The sequence below is a fragment of the Schistocerca americana genome, chromosome 4, assembly GCF_021461395.2.
Source record: "Schistocerca americana isolate TAMUIC-IGC-003095 chromosome 4, iqSchAmer2.1, whole genome shotgun sequence".
Taxonomy (NCBI): domain Eukaryota; kingdom Metazoa; phylum Arthropoda; class Insecta; order Orthoptera; family Acrididae; genus Schistocerca; species Schistocerca americana.
In genome coordinates this window covers 533,773,216-533,787,228 of record NC_060122.1, presented here as the reverse complement: position 1 = coordinate 533,787,228, position 14,013 = coordinate 533,773,216, and the positions used below count along the sequence as shown (strand labels likewise).

General features: G+C 39.1%; 1 protein-coding gene across 1 annotated transcript in view; it reads left to right on the top strand.

The window, feature by feature from the left end:
* Window positions 1–3,854, top strand: part of LOC124612995 (activator of 90 kDa heat shock protein ATPase homolog 1-like) — a 98,499-nt gene extending 94,645 nt beyond the window's left edge. Inside the window, exon 10 of the mRNA XM_047141545.1 lies at window positions 3,475–3,854. Within this exon, the coding sequence (XP_046997501.1) occupies window positions 3,475–3,562 (88 nt within the window). The 3' untranslated portion in view covers window positions 3,563–3,854. The remainder of the gene's footprint in view (window positions 1–3,474) is intronic.
* Window positions 3,855–14,013: the final 10,159 nt, after the last annotated feature.

The following is a 14,013-nucleotide window of genomic DNA, read 5'->3' as shown; positions in this document are numbered from 1 at the left end:
TTTTGATTGAATCCTGTTGTATATTTTTGAAAATTTGCAAGTACGTTGCAAATTCACACTACGTCATTAGTTGTGAATTTAATTTGTGCCTCTAACAATAGCTGCACAAATATAAAGTCAGATCTTAATAATATTTCAGGGTTGTGCAATGGAAAGTTGCTTTAAAAGTTCAGAAATGTAAAATTATGCGCTTCACAAAATGAAGAAAAAAGCACTATACAATCAATGTCAATGTGTCACCCCAAGTGAAAGGTGTTCTTTTTTGGTGATCCACAATTATTGTGATTTTGACTGTGATAAACTGAAGTTGTGATGTTCATCTTTGGCATACAAATAAAACAATTTGTAGGGATATGACATGGACCAATCACACAAGCTCGTTCTTACATGCAGCAGGTGGCAGACTTCGGCTCATTGGTAGAATACTAAGAAAATGCAGTCAGTCTACAAAGGCATAGTGTGTGTTATTTTCCTGTCATTCATCAGCATGACCGGCTGGGATTGTGAAAGCTTCATCCTTCATTGCTGGTGGCACCATCGGCTTTGGAGGATGAGCCTTTGTCTGTCCCAGCCAATCATGCTGATGAAATGTCAGAAAAATTATTAAACAACTGTCAGATAAAGATCGTGAGACAAAAGCCAACAGGCAATAAATTCATCAAAATGGCACAAAACCCTCAACAGTTTAGCTTACAAAGGAGGCTGGTTACAAAACACTCTTGCAGACCATCCTAGAATATTGCTAAAGTGTCTAAGAGCCATAACAGATTAGACTAACATGGGATATTGAATATTTACGAAGATGGGCAGCACAAATGGCCACAGGCTTGTTCAGCTCATGGGAGAACATCATGGAGATGGTGATAAAACTGTTCTGACAAATGCTTAGAAGATACAAGCAAACTCTCCTGTCAAAGTCTGTTTACAAATTTTCTTTAATCAGCTTTAGCTGATGAATCTAGGAATGTAACACTTCATGTATTGGTCCTTTAGGGATCACACATACAAGATTAGAATAATTACAGTGCACACACAGACATTTAAGCAAGAATTCTTGCAGGAGTGCACGTGGGTCACAGATTCCTAATTTCATATATTTTTCAATCATTCACTATGCAGTGAAGACAGGTGCCTTTTTTGTGGAAGAGAGGTGTAGGCAGTTGTATTAGTCACCACTGTGACACTTTGATGTACCTGATGTTTTGTAGCTCCTGTTCCACCCATATGAGGCACTGCATTGAATGGTAAATTGTTCCTTTACTCCATGATCTATGTGTGGTTGATGAGTCAGACATAGTGTGATTACTTCAGTGTAAGCACATGCCATCCAGTACTTGTTATTGGATAAAACTACAAATTGATGAAGGAAGGAAGATTAGAGTTTAATGTCCCATTGACAGTGTGGTTATTATAAATGTACAATTTCATGCATGAAAATTTCCATTATGTTGGCATTTTGGCATTATTTGTAGACATGTTAATTAAGTACTTTTTGTTAACAAAGATAAAAATATTGTAAGCTTCCGTTAGTGGTCAAAAACAGACCATGTAACACCTTGGTAAATGTAAAAAGTATTGGCCGTATCGTAAGGTGTTATTGAAAGAGATGATTTGAATAATAGTTACGATAATAACAATAATAGTGTTGCACAAACTTAACAAGCACATATTTAGAAGATTGTCTGTGCAGGTACATTTTAAATATTAAAGCATAAAATGTTAATTTGAATGTATAATTCTAAACTGCTGAAAACAAGTTTTGCATCACCTTCAGAACTTCTGTAGTTTGTATTTTTTGGATCAGATACCTCTTCTTCAGAACAGTAAATTTCTATGTATGGCGATATGTGTATTGAAGAGAAAAGTGAGACCGCATTCCCAGTGCAGTTCAGTTGACCACACTGTGTCTCGAGTTGTGAATGGACCAATGCAGCATTTGTTCACTCTAATGCCCATTAACATGTCTCAAAGGATCATTTTAAGATTAGACCATGTGCACATTGTTACTTGAAAGATTGTCACCAAGGCAAGTTTCCTACAAATTTGCATACACAGGAGTAACATCAAAAAAATTGAACATGCAGCTAGTGTTATGTCATACAAAATGTTGGAGATGTAGCTTGTAATTGTTGCCTCTGTCTACAACATAGGACTCATAGGTACAGCTAGGAGAATGCAACAGAACTGCACGGTGCCTTTTTGGAAACAATTCATAGTGCTATGTTGATCCAGAGGGCACACAGCTGTCTCCTCATAACTTTTGTCTCTAGGCATCCATTACAAACAACAGTATAAATTGGAGCAAGTTTGAGCACCATTGTCCCAACGTGTTGTGGAGAGATTACCAAGAATGATCCAAGTAAATAGTGATTGTTTACTGGATACTGTGCAATATTCCAGGCTGATTTGCTTCCACGGTGTTAAATATATGTTTGTGGCACATAGTAGTCATTGACATGTGGTGTATACTGCTTTCAGCTGTAAACTCTGTCAAATGATGACACTGTGTTGAAACTAGTAGCAGCAGAATAAAGTATAAAAGATATCTTTCATACATTTTGAAGCTGTGGAGCACAGTTGAAAGAAAGTTTAATAGATCTTAATTTCAAAAAAAGACTGTGTTTATTTTGGTTATTGTTCTGTTTTCATTTCACAGTGAAGTTATTTTTTGACAATATTATGAACAGATTACCACTCACCATAAAATGGAGATGTTGACAGGCACAACACAATGAACGCTAAATAAGAAAGCTTTTGGCCCAAAGGCCTTTTTCTGAATTAGACAACACACACACATTCATGTAAACACATCTTATACACATATGACTCCTATCTCTGGCTGCTGAGGCCAGACTCTGGCCAGTTTGGCCTCAGGAGTGTAATATGTTTGTGAGTTGCATTTGCATAAATGTGTGTCTGTATGTTGTCTAGTTCAGAAAAGGCCTTTTATCCGAGAGCTTACCTGTTAAAGAGATCTTTTTGTTGTGTCTGGCTGAATCTCAACATCTCCACAATATGGTGAGTAGCAATTATCCATTTCATAATACTGGCATTATTCCATCCTAGATTTTACATTATTTGAAGTTATTTTTTGCTTCTGTATAGCCTACACTTTATTTCTCTGCTTTCCTTCAATCAAAATCCTCACAGACATGCAGGAGGTACAAAATATTCGTGAGGAGTTTATTGACAATTGATTTGATAAAAGTTATAGAAAAATTTTTATTGAAAAAAATACTATTTCGTTATTTTTATTGGCACAAGTTTGGCACAAATTTTTGTCAAATTATCCATAGTCCCCTTTCACTTTTACTTCTAACTGTTTCGTAATGAAGCAGCTGATGTGGGTGCTCTTAATACATGCAGGTGGTAGCCCTCAATATTTATTGTATTGTGAAATATACCATAGATCCTTATATGTTAATTATTAAATTGTGGCATTAACTAAGTAACATATAGCTTCATATTTTTTAGTCACTTGGATACTATGAAGGACAACTGGAATCGCTACTACTGGGATGCTATGAGAGGAACTTTTGGGTTTGGTGCATTCCTTGCATGAATATGGTGAATTATGGTAAACAACTGTGGTGAAGAAATGCTATCTTACAATACTGTGACCATATTTGACACTTGCGATTATTAATACAATTTTACTCTACTGTGATTTTGTATGTAACTGTGATACACTATTCTTTTGTCATTTTAGCTTATGAGTAAGGTTAAGTATTATTGCATTTCCTATTAATTGGTCTTTTATCGTAACTTAATTTTGATAAACAGTATAACAGTGTAGAAAAGACTATTTATTATTTGCAATAAAGGTGTTAATTAAAACATTCATCGTACCTGTATCATATGTCAGATATATTGTATGATAGCGTGACAAAACCAGTACTGTGAAGCTGTTTAATTTGAAATTGACTTTCTCAATTTATGTATGTGGTGCATGAATTACATCTTTCAGAATTCTTACTGTCCATGTTAGAACAGAAAGTGAAGCATTGCAGGCATCTCTCTTTCTATCTCCTTCTGTCTTATCCTCAATTCCCATCCTTCCCTCCATCTTTCTCTCCCACCAACTGTAATAAAACGGACATTTCATTGGGATAAAAGAGAAAAAAACTGGCATAAAAGAGAAAAAACTGGCAGTGAGGCAGTATGGAACTCATGAGAAAATTTTTACAGCAAATAAAATGGAAATTCCTACTGGCTACAAGTAGTCAAACTAGACAAAAATGATGTCTTTCAGTTATTAATAGGGTATTTGACTCATAATTATTTTCAGCGTACCAGAAACTATTTCTGTAAGAGCATCAACCTCTGTTTGTGAGATCATATCTTGTGATAAAATTAAGTAAGTCAATTAAAAAAGCTGCCATTTGTGAAGGGTGTAAATGTGACAATCTTTACATAAATAATTCTAATGCAGGCAAATGGAAGAAGTGATAAATGAAAGTACAAAGTAAGCTGATAGCTCTATTAGAAGTATGAGAGGAATTATGTGGAACAAAGAATTTCTCCAGAAATGTAAGAAGTGAGTTACCAAGCACATTATGTAGCAACACCGTTGTGCAATGCAGAAGCCTTGGACATGAATAAAAGGGGAATAAAGCAAGGTGAGAGTAAGTGAAATGAGGTGCTTGAGAAGTCAAATTGGTGCAACAAAAATGAAAATGATGGGAAATTAAAGTGTTAGGTACCTGAGTAACCCCTGCAACATAAGACTGGTGTGGGTATGTGAATAGAATGGCTGAGAAGAGAATGCCAAGGTAGACGCATGGAATGAAGACTGTCTTGTATTTAGAAAATGCAGTGCCTGAAGGGCAGAGAACAGAAGCCAGAACAAATAAGGTTATTACAGAGTACAAGAAAATACTGCCAGCAGGGTGCAGCTGGGCTTGTCAGGATGTTGACATGGAGTTCACATGATCTCATGTGAAGAAGATGCAAGGCGTGGCAAGACATTAGCAGTGGCCATATATGGTCACATTTGAGGCCTTGCAGGATAGTGGCTGAAAATGTCAACATGGAATGGAAAGTGGGGCCTGTCACACAGTGTAAGGATGGAGGTGGCAGTGCCCGACAGAGTTCAGTTCAGAAAGTTGGTCCAAGAGGGGCCTGGACTTGTAGTAGTGTATGCTGTGGCCCAGCTTGCACTCATACTTAACCGCATACCTCCAGTGGAACTTGATATGTCAAAATAGAGTAATTTCATTGAGACATTCATTTGCTTTCTGCTCAGTTGAGCATTAAAGATTGCTATTGTTCAAATCTTGCCTTTTATTCACATATTCCTAGACAGAGCTCCATAATTCTTTCAAAACGTTGTTAGCCATCTTCACGTTAGCTAACTAAACGGACTTTCCTTAGTCTCTTACGTCATTAAGCATCTTAATAACTTACTGTACATGACAAGACAAAGAGCATGTTCAAGAACACCTGCTAGAACGTGGAAGACAGTGTTCGGAAGAATGAGAAGGCTGGGTCAGAGCAGTCAGAGTGTTATATCTCGTCTTACACACACTTCGGATCTTAGTTGGTTGACAGGAGCATGGAGCACAATGCATTGTTAACATAAGTATAGAAAATTATCTTTTATTCTGAGTACTGATAACATCAAGAAAAGAATGAATAATTATCTTTCTGGTAGCACTTGAGCGTACAAGTTCGATGTTAATACAAATACATAATTTATGAATTATCCAGTCGGGCTTCAAACTGTGAATGATAATTACAAAGTCCATAAGCCCTGGTCAACAAGTACATGAGAACTCTGAATATCAAGTACAAGAACAAGTCACAAGTGAGCATGAAAGAAACCATTTTCATAGTTCAAATACATCCACAGCTGAATGTTGGAGTGAGGGATCCCTCGCAAATTATTGGTAGTGGCGTAACACCAGTGAAGCAGCAACCCTTGGCTGCCACAGCGTTTGTGAGAAGTACAGTGGTGATTAGCACAACACATACTTCAAACCCCACTCCCCTCCCCAAATTTGCAGGTCTGATGGCAACGAGGATGATGGGGGAGGGGGGGGGATAGAGGTAATGATGGGATTTTGAGGCAGCATATACTATTGCTGGGGCTTCCTTCTACACCTGACTATAATTAACCCACCCACTGTTCAATGTTTTGGAAGCAAATACAATGGGATGTTCTGTTTTGCCAATTTTGTGGGATAAACTGCCTCAATCCCATGTGACGAAGTATCTACTGCAATTACAGCTGGTTTAAGTGCATCAAGTGCATAAGGTAAGATTGACAAAGCAATGCTTTCTTTCAGTCTTTGAAAGGCTTTGCATGTTTCTTTATCCAGTGAAATAGAACACTTTTTTGACTTGGGTGGTGCAGAGATGTAGCAATTTGTGCTGCATTAGGAATAAACTTTATGTAATAAGTAAATTTTCCAATAACAGCTTACAGTTCACATACATTCTTAGGGAAATGACAATTCATGAAGTGTTTGTAAATGTTTAGTTGAAGGATGAGTGCCATTGACATTGATGATAGGCCACCTCAGTTAAAACTTGGAAAAGATAGTCCAAATTTTGAAGGTGTTGTTCCAGTGTCTGTCCATTGATAATAATGTCATCAAGATAATCAAAATAAGAAGGCACCTTGGACGTCACTCATATGAGTAACCATCTAAACAATGCTGGTGTGGAAGCACTTCCAAACAGCAGGTGTTGATATTGAAAAAGCTGACATGAGTATTCACAACAAAAATTTCCTTTGTTTCCTCATCCAGTTGTAATTGAAGATAGGCCTTCATGCATGAAACAGAGAGGGACTTTCTTGTAATTGAAGGCCTTTGTGTATGAAACAGAGAGAGACTTTCTTGTCCTTTGCAGGCAGACCGGCTTCATCTGTCGTGTGTGGTGACAAGAAGCAATCCTTCCGAACATGGGTGACTGGGTGACATAGAATTTCACACATGACTTTGCTTTGCATGCAGCTGTAGCAGATGAACTAGCATTGTGCTGGTGCAGCAAATACTGTTTGTGTTTACTGCCATGAGTGTGCTGTGCTGAATATCAAGGGATAGGGCTGGGGTGTGAGCTGTTTGTCTGAAATGAAGTGACAACTGGAAAACTGAAATCCCACTCTAAGTCTTGTACCTCTATTGCAATAAGCCTGGGTTGCGATGCCCCAAAATTTCAGTCCCCAATCGCTGATCTGAAAGGTTATGAATAATAGTGTCAGGAAGCATTTTGCCCTAGAAGCGCCACAGACACAGTTGAATTTAGTTCCTAGTCATGCCCTGTAATTCTGCTGTCCATTCTTTATAAGCACAATCACTACAACTTTCTGTGTGAAAAAAAATTTATATTGCGCAATAGCAACATGTATTTGACTTTTGAAAAATTCATCTAGCTTTGCTATAATGATCTCATAGAGCTGGGTTTGGGGCTCACCAAGGAGAAACAATTTCACTAGTAACCATGAAGTGAACACTTGTACACATGAAAAGAAAAATGCATGACGTGATTCACCTTTTATTTTATATGCATGTGCATTGAAGTGTTGATATAGCTGTGTTACATATTTCTTTCAAGTCTCATGTTGCTCGTCGAACTGTCGGAAGGGTGGAGACAGCAGCTGAACTTCTACAGTTGTTGTTTCTTTTACCTTTTACTGTTGGGCTGTTTGAGCTGCCACAAGACATGAAAAGGCTGAGAGCAGTTCTGAAATTTATTGACTCTGTAACTGAGCAAGAGACGTTAGACATTGCTCAACACTTATAAGTTGCTCTCCCTTAGGATCTAACTTAGGATTAGTTGCCATTCTTACTTAAATATTGTACACACACAGAATTCAATAAAAAGAATTATGAAGTGTAAAGATATTAAATATGTCTCCTGCTCAATTCCTGTGCTCCTGAATCCAACTTCCAGTCATCCCATCCTCGTTGCCAGATGTTATATCCTGTATTATGCACGTGTGGGATCTCAGTTGGTTGATGGGAGCATGAAGAATAATGCATTTATAGCAGAAACATAGACAATTAATTATCTTTTGTTCTAAGTATTGATAACAGTAACAAAAGAATGAATATATATCTTTCTGGTAGCAGTTGACTGTACAGGTTCCATGTTAAGAGAGATACACCAGTTCTGAATTATCCAGTCAGGCTTCACATTATGAATGATAATTACAAAGTCCGTAGGCTGTGATCAAGCATATAAGAATATTGAATAGCAAGTACAAGAACAAGTCACAAATGAGCAAGAACAAGTCACAAATGAGCATGATAGAAGCCATTAAATACATCTGCCCCTGCACCTCGGAGTGGAGGGTGCCGTGCAGATTACTGGCAGCAGCATAACAGCATCAAAGCAGTGTCCCTTGGCCATAGGGACTGTTGTGGGAATTGGTCGATACTGCACAGTGTAGGGACAAAGATGTGATGTGAAGACTAGAACAGGTGAAGAAGCTTTTGCTCTAAGCAGACTCTGTCAGTGGTAGGAAACTGCACAAGATAATAATGATGATGATGACTGTTTTTACCATGTTGTTAAAGTTGTTACTGATACCCTGACTCCTGTTTTCCATGTAAAGCAGAATGGGAATGATAGATTGGTACTCACTATAAAGATGACACGGTTGAGTTGCAGACTGCACAATGAAAAGCCAGTTACACATTGAGCTTTCAGCCAAACTCTTCTTCAGAAAGGAAACACACACACACAGATCTATACCAATAATGAAAGCTGTGCAATGGTTGCAGCAGAGCTGGTATATGACATGCTTGCTTTCACAGGTGACCCATCCTCTGATGGGGTAAGACAGCCCGTGACACCACAGGAACAAGAAGTGCTGGGCAGGTCTTGGACCACAGGGATATGATCCCTATGCAAGGGGTTGGGATTGGGAGTAGCATAGTGATGGACTAGGATGTTGTGGAGATTGGGTGGGCAACAGAATACCATTTTAGGAGCAGTGGGAAGGATCTTGGATAGGTGTCCCTCATTGCAAGGTACGATGAGAGATAATCAAAGCCTTGAAGGAGAATGTTGTTCTATTATTCCAGTCCAGGGTCATATTGGGTGATGAAGGGGGATGCTCTTTCGTAGATAGTTCTCTGAGGTGGTTGGAGGATTCGGGGTGTGTGGGGATATGGCACAGGAAATCTGTTTGCCAATCAGGTCTGGGTGACTGCCTTCTGTGAAGGCCTTTGCGAGACCTTCAGTATAATGGGCAAGGGCGATCTTGTCACTGCAGAATACCATCTCTGGGTGGTCAGGCTGTATGGAAGGAATTGTTTGGTGTGGAGGGGATGGCAGCTGTCAAAATGAAGGTATTGTTGGTGCATGGGGGGGTTTAGTGTGGACAAAAGTGTGGATGGAGTGATTAGAGCACTGGAGATCAACATCCAGGAAGGTGGCACATTGGCTTTGAGGACTACATAAAGCAGATGGGAGAGAAAGTGTTGAGTTGTGAAGGAATGAGGATAGTATGTCTTGGCCCTGAGGCAGATCATGGAGAAATTGTCAAAGAACATGAATCAGACCAGGGATTTGGGGTTTTCGGAGGCTACGAAGGTTTCCTCTTGGTGGCCCATAAGCAGGTCGGCAAGGAGGGTGCCATACAGGTGCCTGTGGTTGTGCCACTGATTTGTTTGTATACTTTACCTTCAAAGAAGAAGTAGTAGTGTGTTATGATGCAGTTGGTAAGGTATATGAGGTGTTTCCTTTCTGAAGAAGACTTTGGCCTAGAGCTCAATATGTACCTGTCTTTTCATTGTGTCTGTCTGTAACTCAATGTATCATCATTATGGTGAGTTGTAATCTTTTCTTTTTATAATATTGTTGGTATTCAAACCTAGACTTCCCGTAGAATGAGAAAAATGGTTTTATTCTGCGGATCACATAAAATCCTCCCTAATAAATGTGCAGTGACAGATTCAATGGCAATCTCAACACCTGTTGGGAGGGGGCATTAAGCCTCTGCTTACACTTTTTGAGATTAAATTTGCTTCAAATTATTCATTGGGATGAGGCTGTCAATCAGGAACCAAGAAAAATCGAAACATTTGTTATTTCAGCAATTATTTTTTTCATTTTCTTGGAAGATTGAAGCAGTTGGAAGATTACATAAACCCAGATTTCATTTAAATATGTTTATCCGCTTCTTTTAAGAACATTTCTTTATAACCTTGAAGGCTGTTAGGTCTTTTTATCTGACATATTTGCAACTATCATTAGCATGTTTGCATTTTAATACTAGAAATGAACACTGTTTCACTCCAGCTCGAAAACCTACTGGTACGTCCTAATGAAACGTGCACATGAAAATATGGCACAAAGTAACATCAACATTTGCATTTCTACTTCAATAGCCACCTTGTGGTGCACGGCTGAGGTTACTTCAATCCCACTGTCACTATCACCTTTCTCTGTTCTAGTAACAAATGGTGTGCTAGAAGAATTACTGTTGGTAAGGTTGCGTATGAACTCAAATCCTCTTAATTTTCTCTTCGTAGTGCTTTTGCAAGATATATGTAGGAAGAAGCAATATTTTGCATGACTTTTTAGGAGTGCATGCTCTTAGAATTTTAATGGTAACTGCCATTGGATTTTGATGAACACCTCCATTATGCTTTTGCATTTACTAAATGAACTTTTGAGAAATTACACTGTAAATCAAAAAATAATGGGTCTTTGTGACTATTCATCTGCAGCACATTACATTTACATATTTTGAGGTTCCACTGCCTATCCCTGCTGTAAGTGTCAATTCTGTGCAGGTATTCATGCATTTTATTACAATTTTCAAGTATTCTCTACATAAAAAAGCATAATCCATAAACGTCTTGTATTTTGTTCATTAGGTGACAGCAGAACTGTATCGAAGACTCCCAAAATTCAGTGAACATTGTGTCAATGTGGGCACCTATCTCCTTCTGAGTATTTTGCAGCTAGTAGGGTATCACAAGATTGTTGTTTGTGCACTACAGGTTGACTCCTACAGAAGAGAACTTTGATCTCCAGACAGGTCATGCTATGTGAGCAGAAAACCTACTGCAAGATTTTGTAGCAGATTGACATCAGCACTGTAGGCCTAGAGTTGGACACATTGGTTTGATGATCCTTCTTGAAAACTCAGGCGACTTCTGCATCTTTCCAATCAAAGGTGATCTCTTTACTGACTTTACATAAGATCATAACTTCTTAGGATTTCTTGTCAGATTGGCATACAGAATTTTATTTTTAAATTAACTGAATGCTTCACACATGGCTTTCCTCATGCTTAATTTGGCTTGTTGTTTGTCAGCCAGTCTTCGGCTTAATTCCACTGTGAAACTTTTTTTGCATTTGGAGCAACTTCCCTTAAAACATGGCAGTGCAAGGCATGTTTTCCAATGCTCCTGAAAGTGATCCATTTATGCTGAACATTTCCAGTTTCAGAGATGTGTGTTTGATACTGACCACTTAGATAATCTGAAATCTTGTTACTGGCACACCTACTACACAGATTTCTCTTCAGTGACCCATAGTCAGCTAATATGACCTGGTCATATGACTCAAAATGTTCTGACCTGTTTGTAACTAGATCTAAGTCATTACCCTCAAGAATCAATTCTCTTACTAACTGTTCAAGGTAATTTTCAGATAACACATTTAGAACAATATCACAGATGTCACATGACAGTCCCTTTCTCCGCCGAAACTGCAACCACTTGACTTACCCAGTCTGCCACTAAGCCGACTTCATCTCATAATACTACAACATAATGCTGTATTTCCAAAAGAACCGCCCGCTTTACAGGAGTATATATTTTACATGCGTGAACGTACGATATTAGGATGAAAGTTTTCATTCACCTTTGACAGATGTTCGATGTGCCTTACACTGGACACATGACAAAAATCTAGATAATTTTCAGACTTGGTCCATAGTTTTGTGAGAATGACTGAAGTTGCTGTATTCCCTATTGTTGCCCTGGAGTTTGGCAGTTCACTCAGAGTTGTTGGAATGAGACAAACATTGCCAGTGACTTTCATAACCCTCCACATATTGTGAGATCAGGCTACCTTGTAAGCCACTGGTGCAATATGAAATTTGTATGCCCCTTGTGGCCGGTCCATTGCTGAGGCAGCTCACTGGTAAGAAGTGCTCTTACACGTGTGTGCTGGTGTGCTGGCTCTCAGTCCCTTTGAACAATTAAACTATCACCATTTTCTCACACTTTCATAAGCATTTAGCTCATATTCTGAAAGGATGTTGGTAACCACACTGTTGAGTGTGTTAAAAGCAGTCTCATCATCAGCATGAGTGAGCCGTACCAGCAAATATATGAACCAGCAATTTACAACTGGTGCCAGTATAAACATTTTGTTTTTATGCAGAAGTTATGATGCACCCCAATTTTCTTTCATCATTCATGTAAGAGATGTTGAATAGTCTTGTGAAATGAGATTAAGTTCCTCCTGCCGGTTGCTCAGGCGGGATGAAGTGACCCTCACGCATCTTTGGATTGGGTTGATTCAAATGGCTCTGAGCACTATGGGACTTAACTTCTGAGGTCATCAGTCCCCTAGAACTTAGAACTACTTAAACCTAACTAACCTAAGGACATCACACACATCTATGCCCAAGGCAGGATTCGAACCTGCGACCGTAGCGGTCACGTGGTTCCAGACTGTAACGCCTAGAACTGCTCTGCCACTCCAGCCGGCTTTGGATTGGGCACTGTCCTCTTACACACAGCTTTCTCTTATGGCAGGAGGATCCCCCATTTTGTGATGCTTGTGGTGTGCACATCTCTGTCCACTACATTTTAGCGGAATGCATTTTACACTGTGATGCAAGGGCAGAAGCAAAAATTGGTGGGGATCTGCCCTCTATTTTAGCTGATGATGAGACGAGTGTAGCTAGCTAGTACTTTAAAGTTTTGCGATATGTCTGGCCTCTGGTGTATTGCAGAGGTTTTAGTGTATTGCAGAGTGGCTGGCTCCTCCCTTTTTTCCCTTGCGGTCAGCCAGTCACTTCCATCTGCTATATTGTTTTAGCTCATTCTACCATTTTTTTCCTGTGTTGTCCATGTTTTACTGCTGATGCCATGCTTCGTCCCATGCTTTGGTGTGGGTACGCACATAGTTTTCCAACATTTGTTACATACGTTTTACGTTCTGTTTTATCTTAATGTTCTGGGTATTTTCTTGACACCCGTCTCAATCTGTTTTTGAGCAGGTGCTGAAGACTTTGCCCTCGTGCACCCATTAAACCTCTCCATCCATCCATCCATCCTAATCTTTTTGAGACACATTTTACATTCGAATTTCACTTTTGGTTTGAGCCATCTTTCTGTTCCTAACATTAATGTCATTTGTACCGTATATGAGACTTGTTCTGGGACCTTTCCTGGATTGTCCTGCTGCTAACTAATATAAAAGAAAAGATTCATTTTTATGAAAAGAGTATATTATTTTGGGGCATGTGAAAGGGGATCTTTTCTTGAAAAAAATTATGGACATTTGCTGCACATACCCAGGTACCCTAATAACCACATCCTTTATGTAGCACATACTGTATCTATTTACATTAGCAACAATCTGCAGCCGGCTGCATCCAGTCTCAATAGGCAACTGGCAGTTCTTCTTCCACAACTTGGATGAGCCTTCCCGACAAGCATATCATGTGAACACTGGTCTCCTTCCCTTGCAAGCTTGCTTGTTCTCTCAGCTGCTCAGTCAACCACCTATTGTTTGAACACCTAGTGATCAGCAAACACACCTTCTGTGTTGGTTCGAACCTTTCAGGACTATTGACTCCAGTTTCAACAGACAAAGCTTCCAGTGCTGCTTAAAATGTATGGAAGAAATCCAGAATCTCTTATTAAGGCTTAAAGGGATATACTTGCTGGTCATTTATCATTTACATCCTCGACATAGATATTCATGACCCTGCCACTGTTTACCATTCACACTCAGGTGCGTGAAGTAGCCAGGATTATCAGAAGGTGCTGCAAAATAGGGAATATCAGTAAAGTTAGAGACACCGCATGT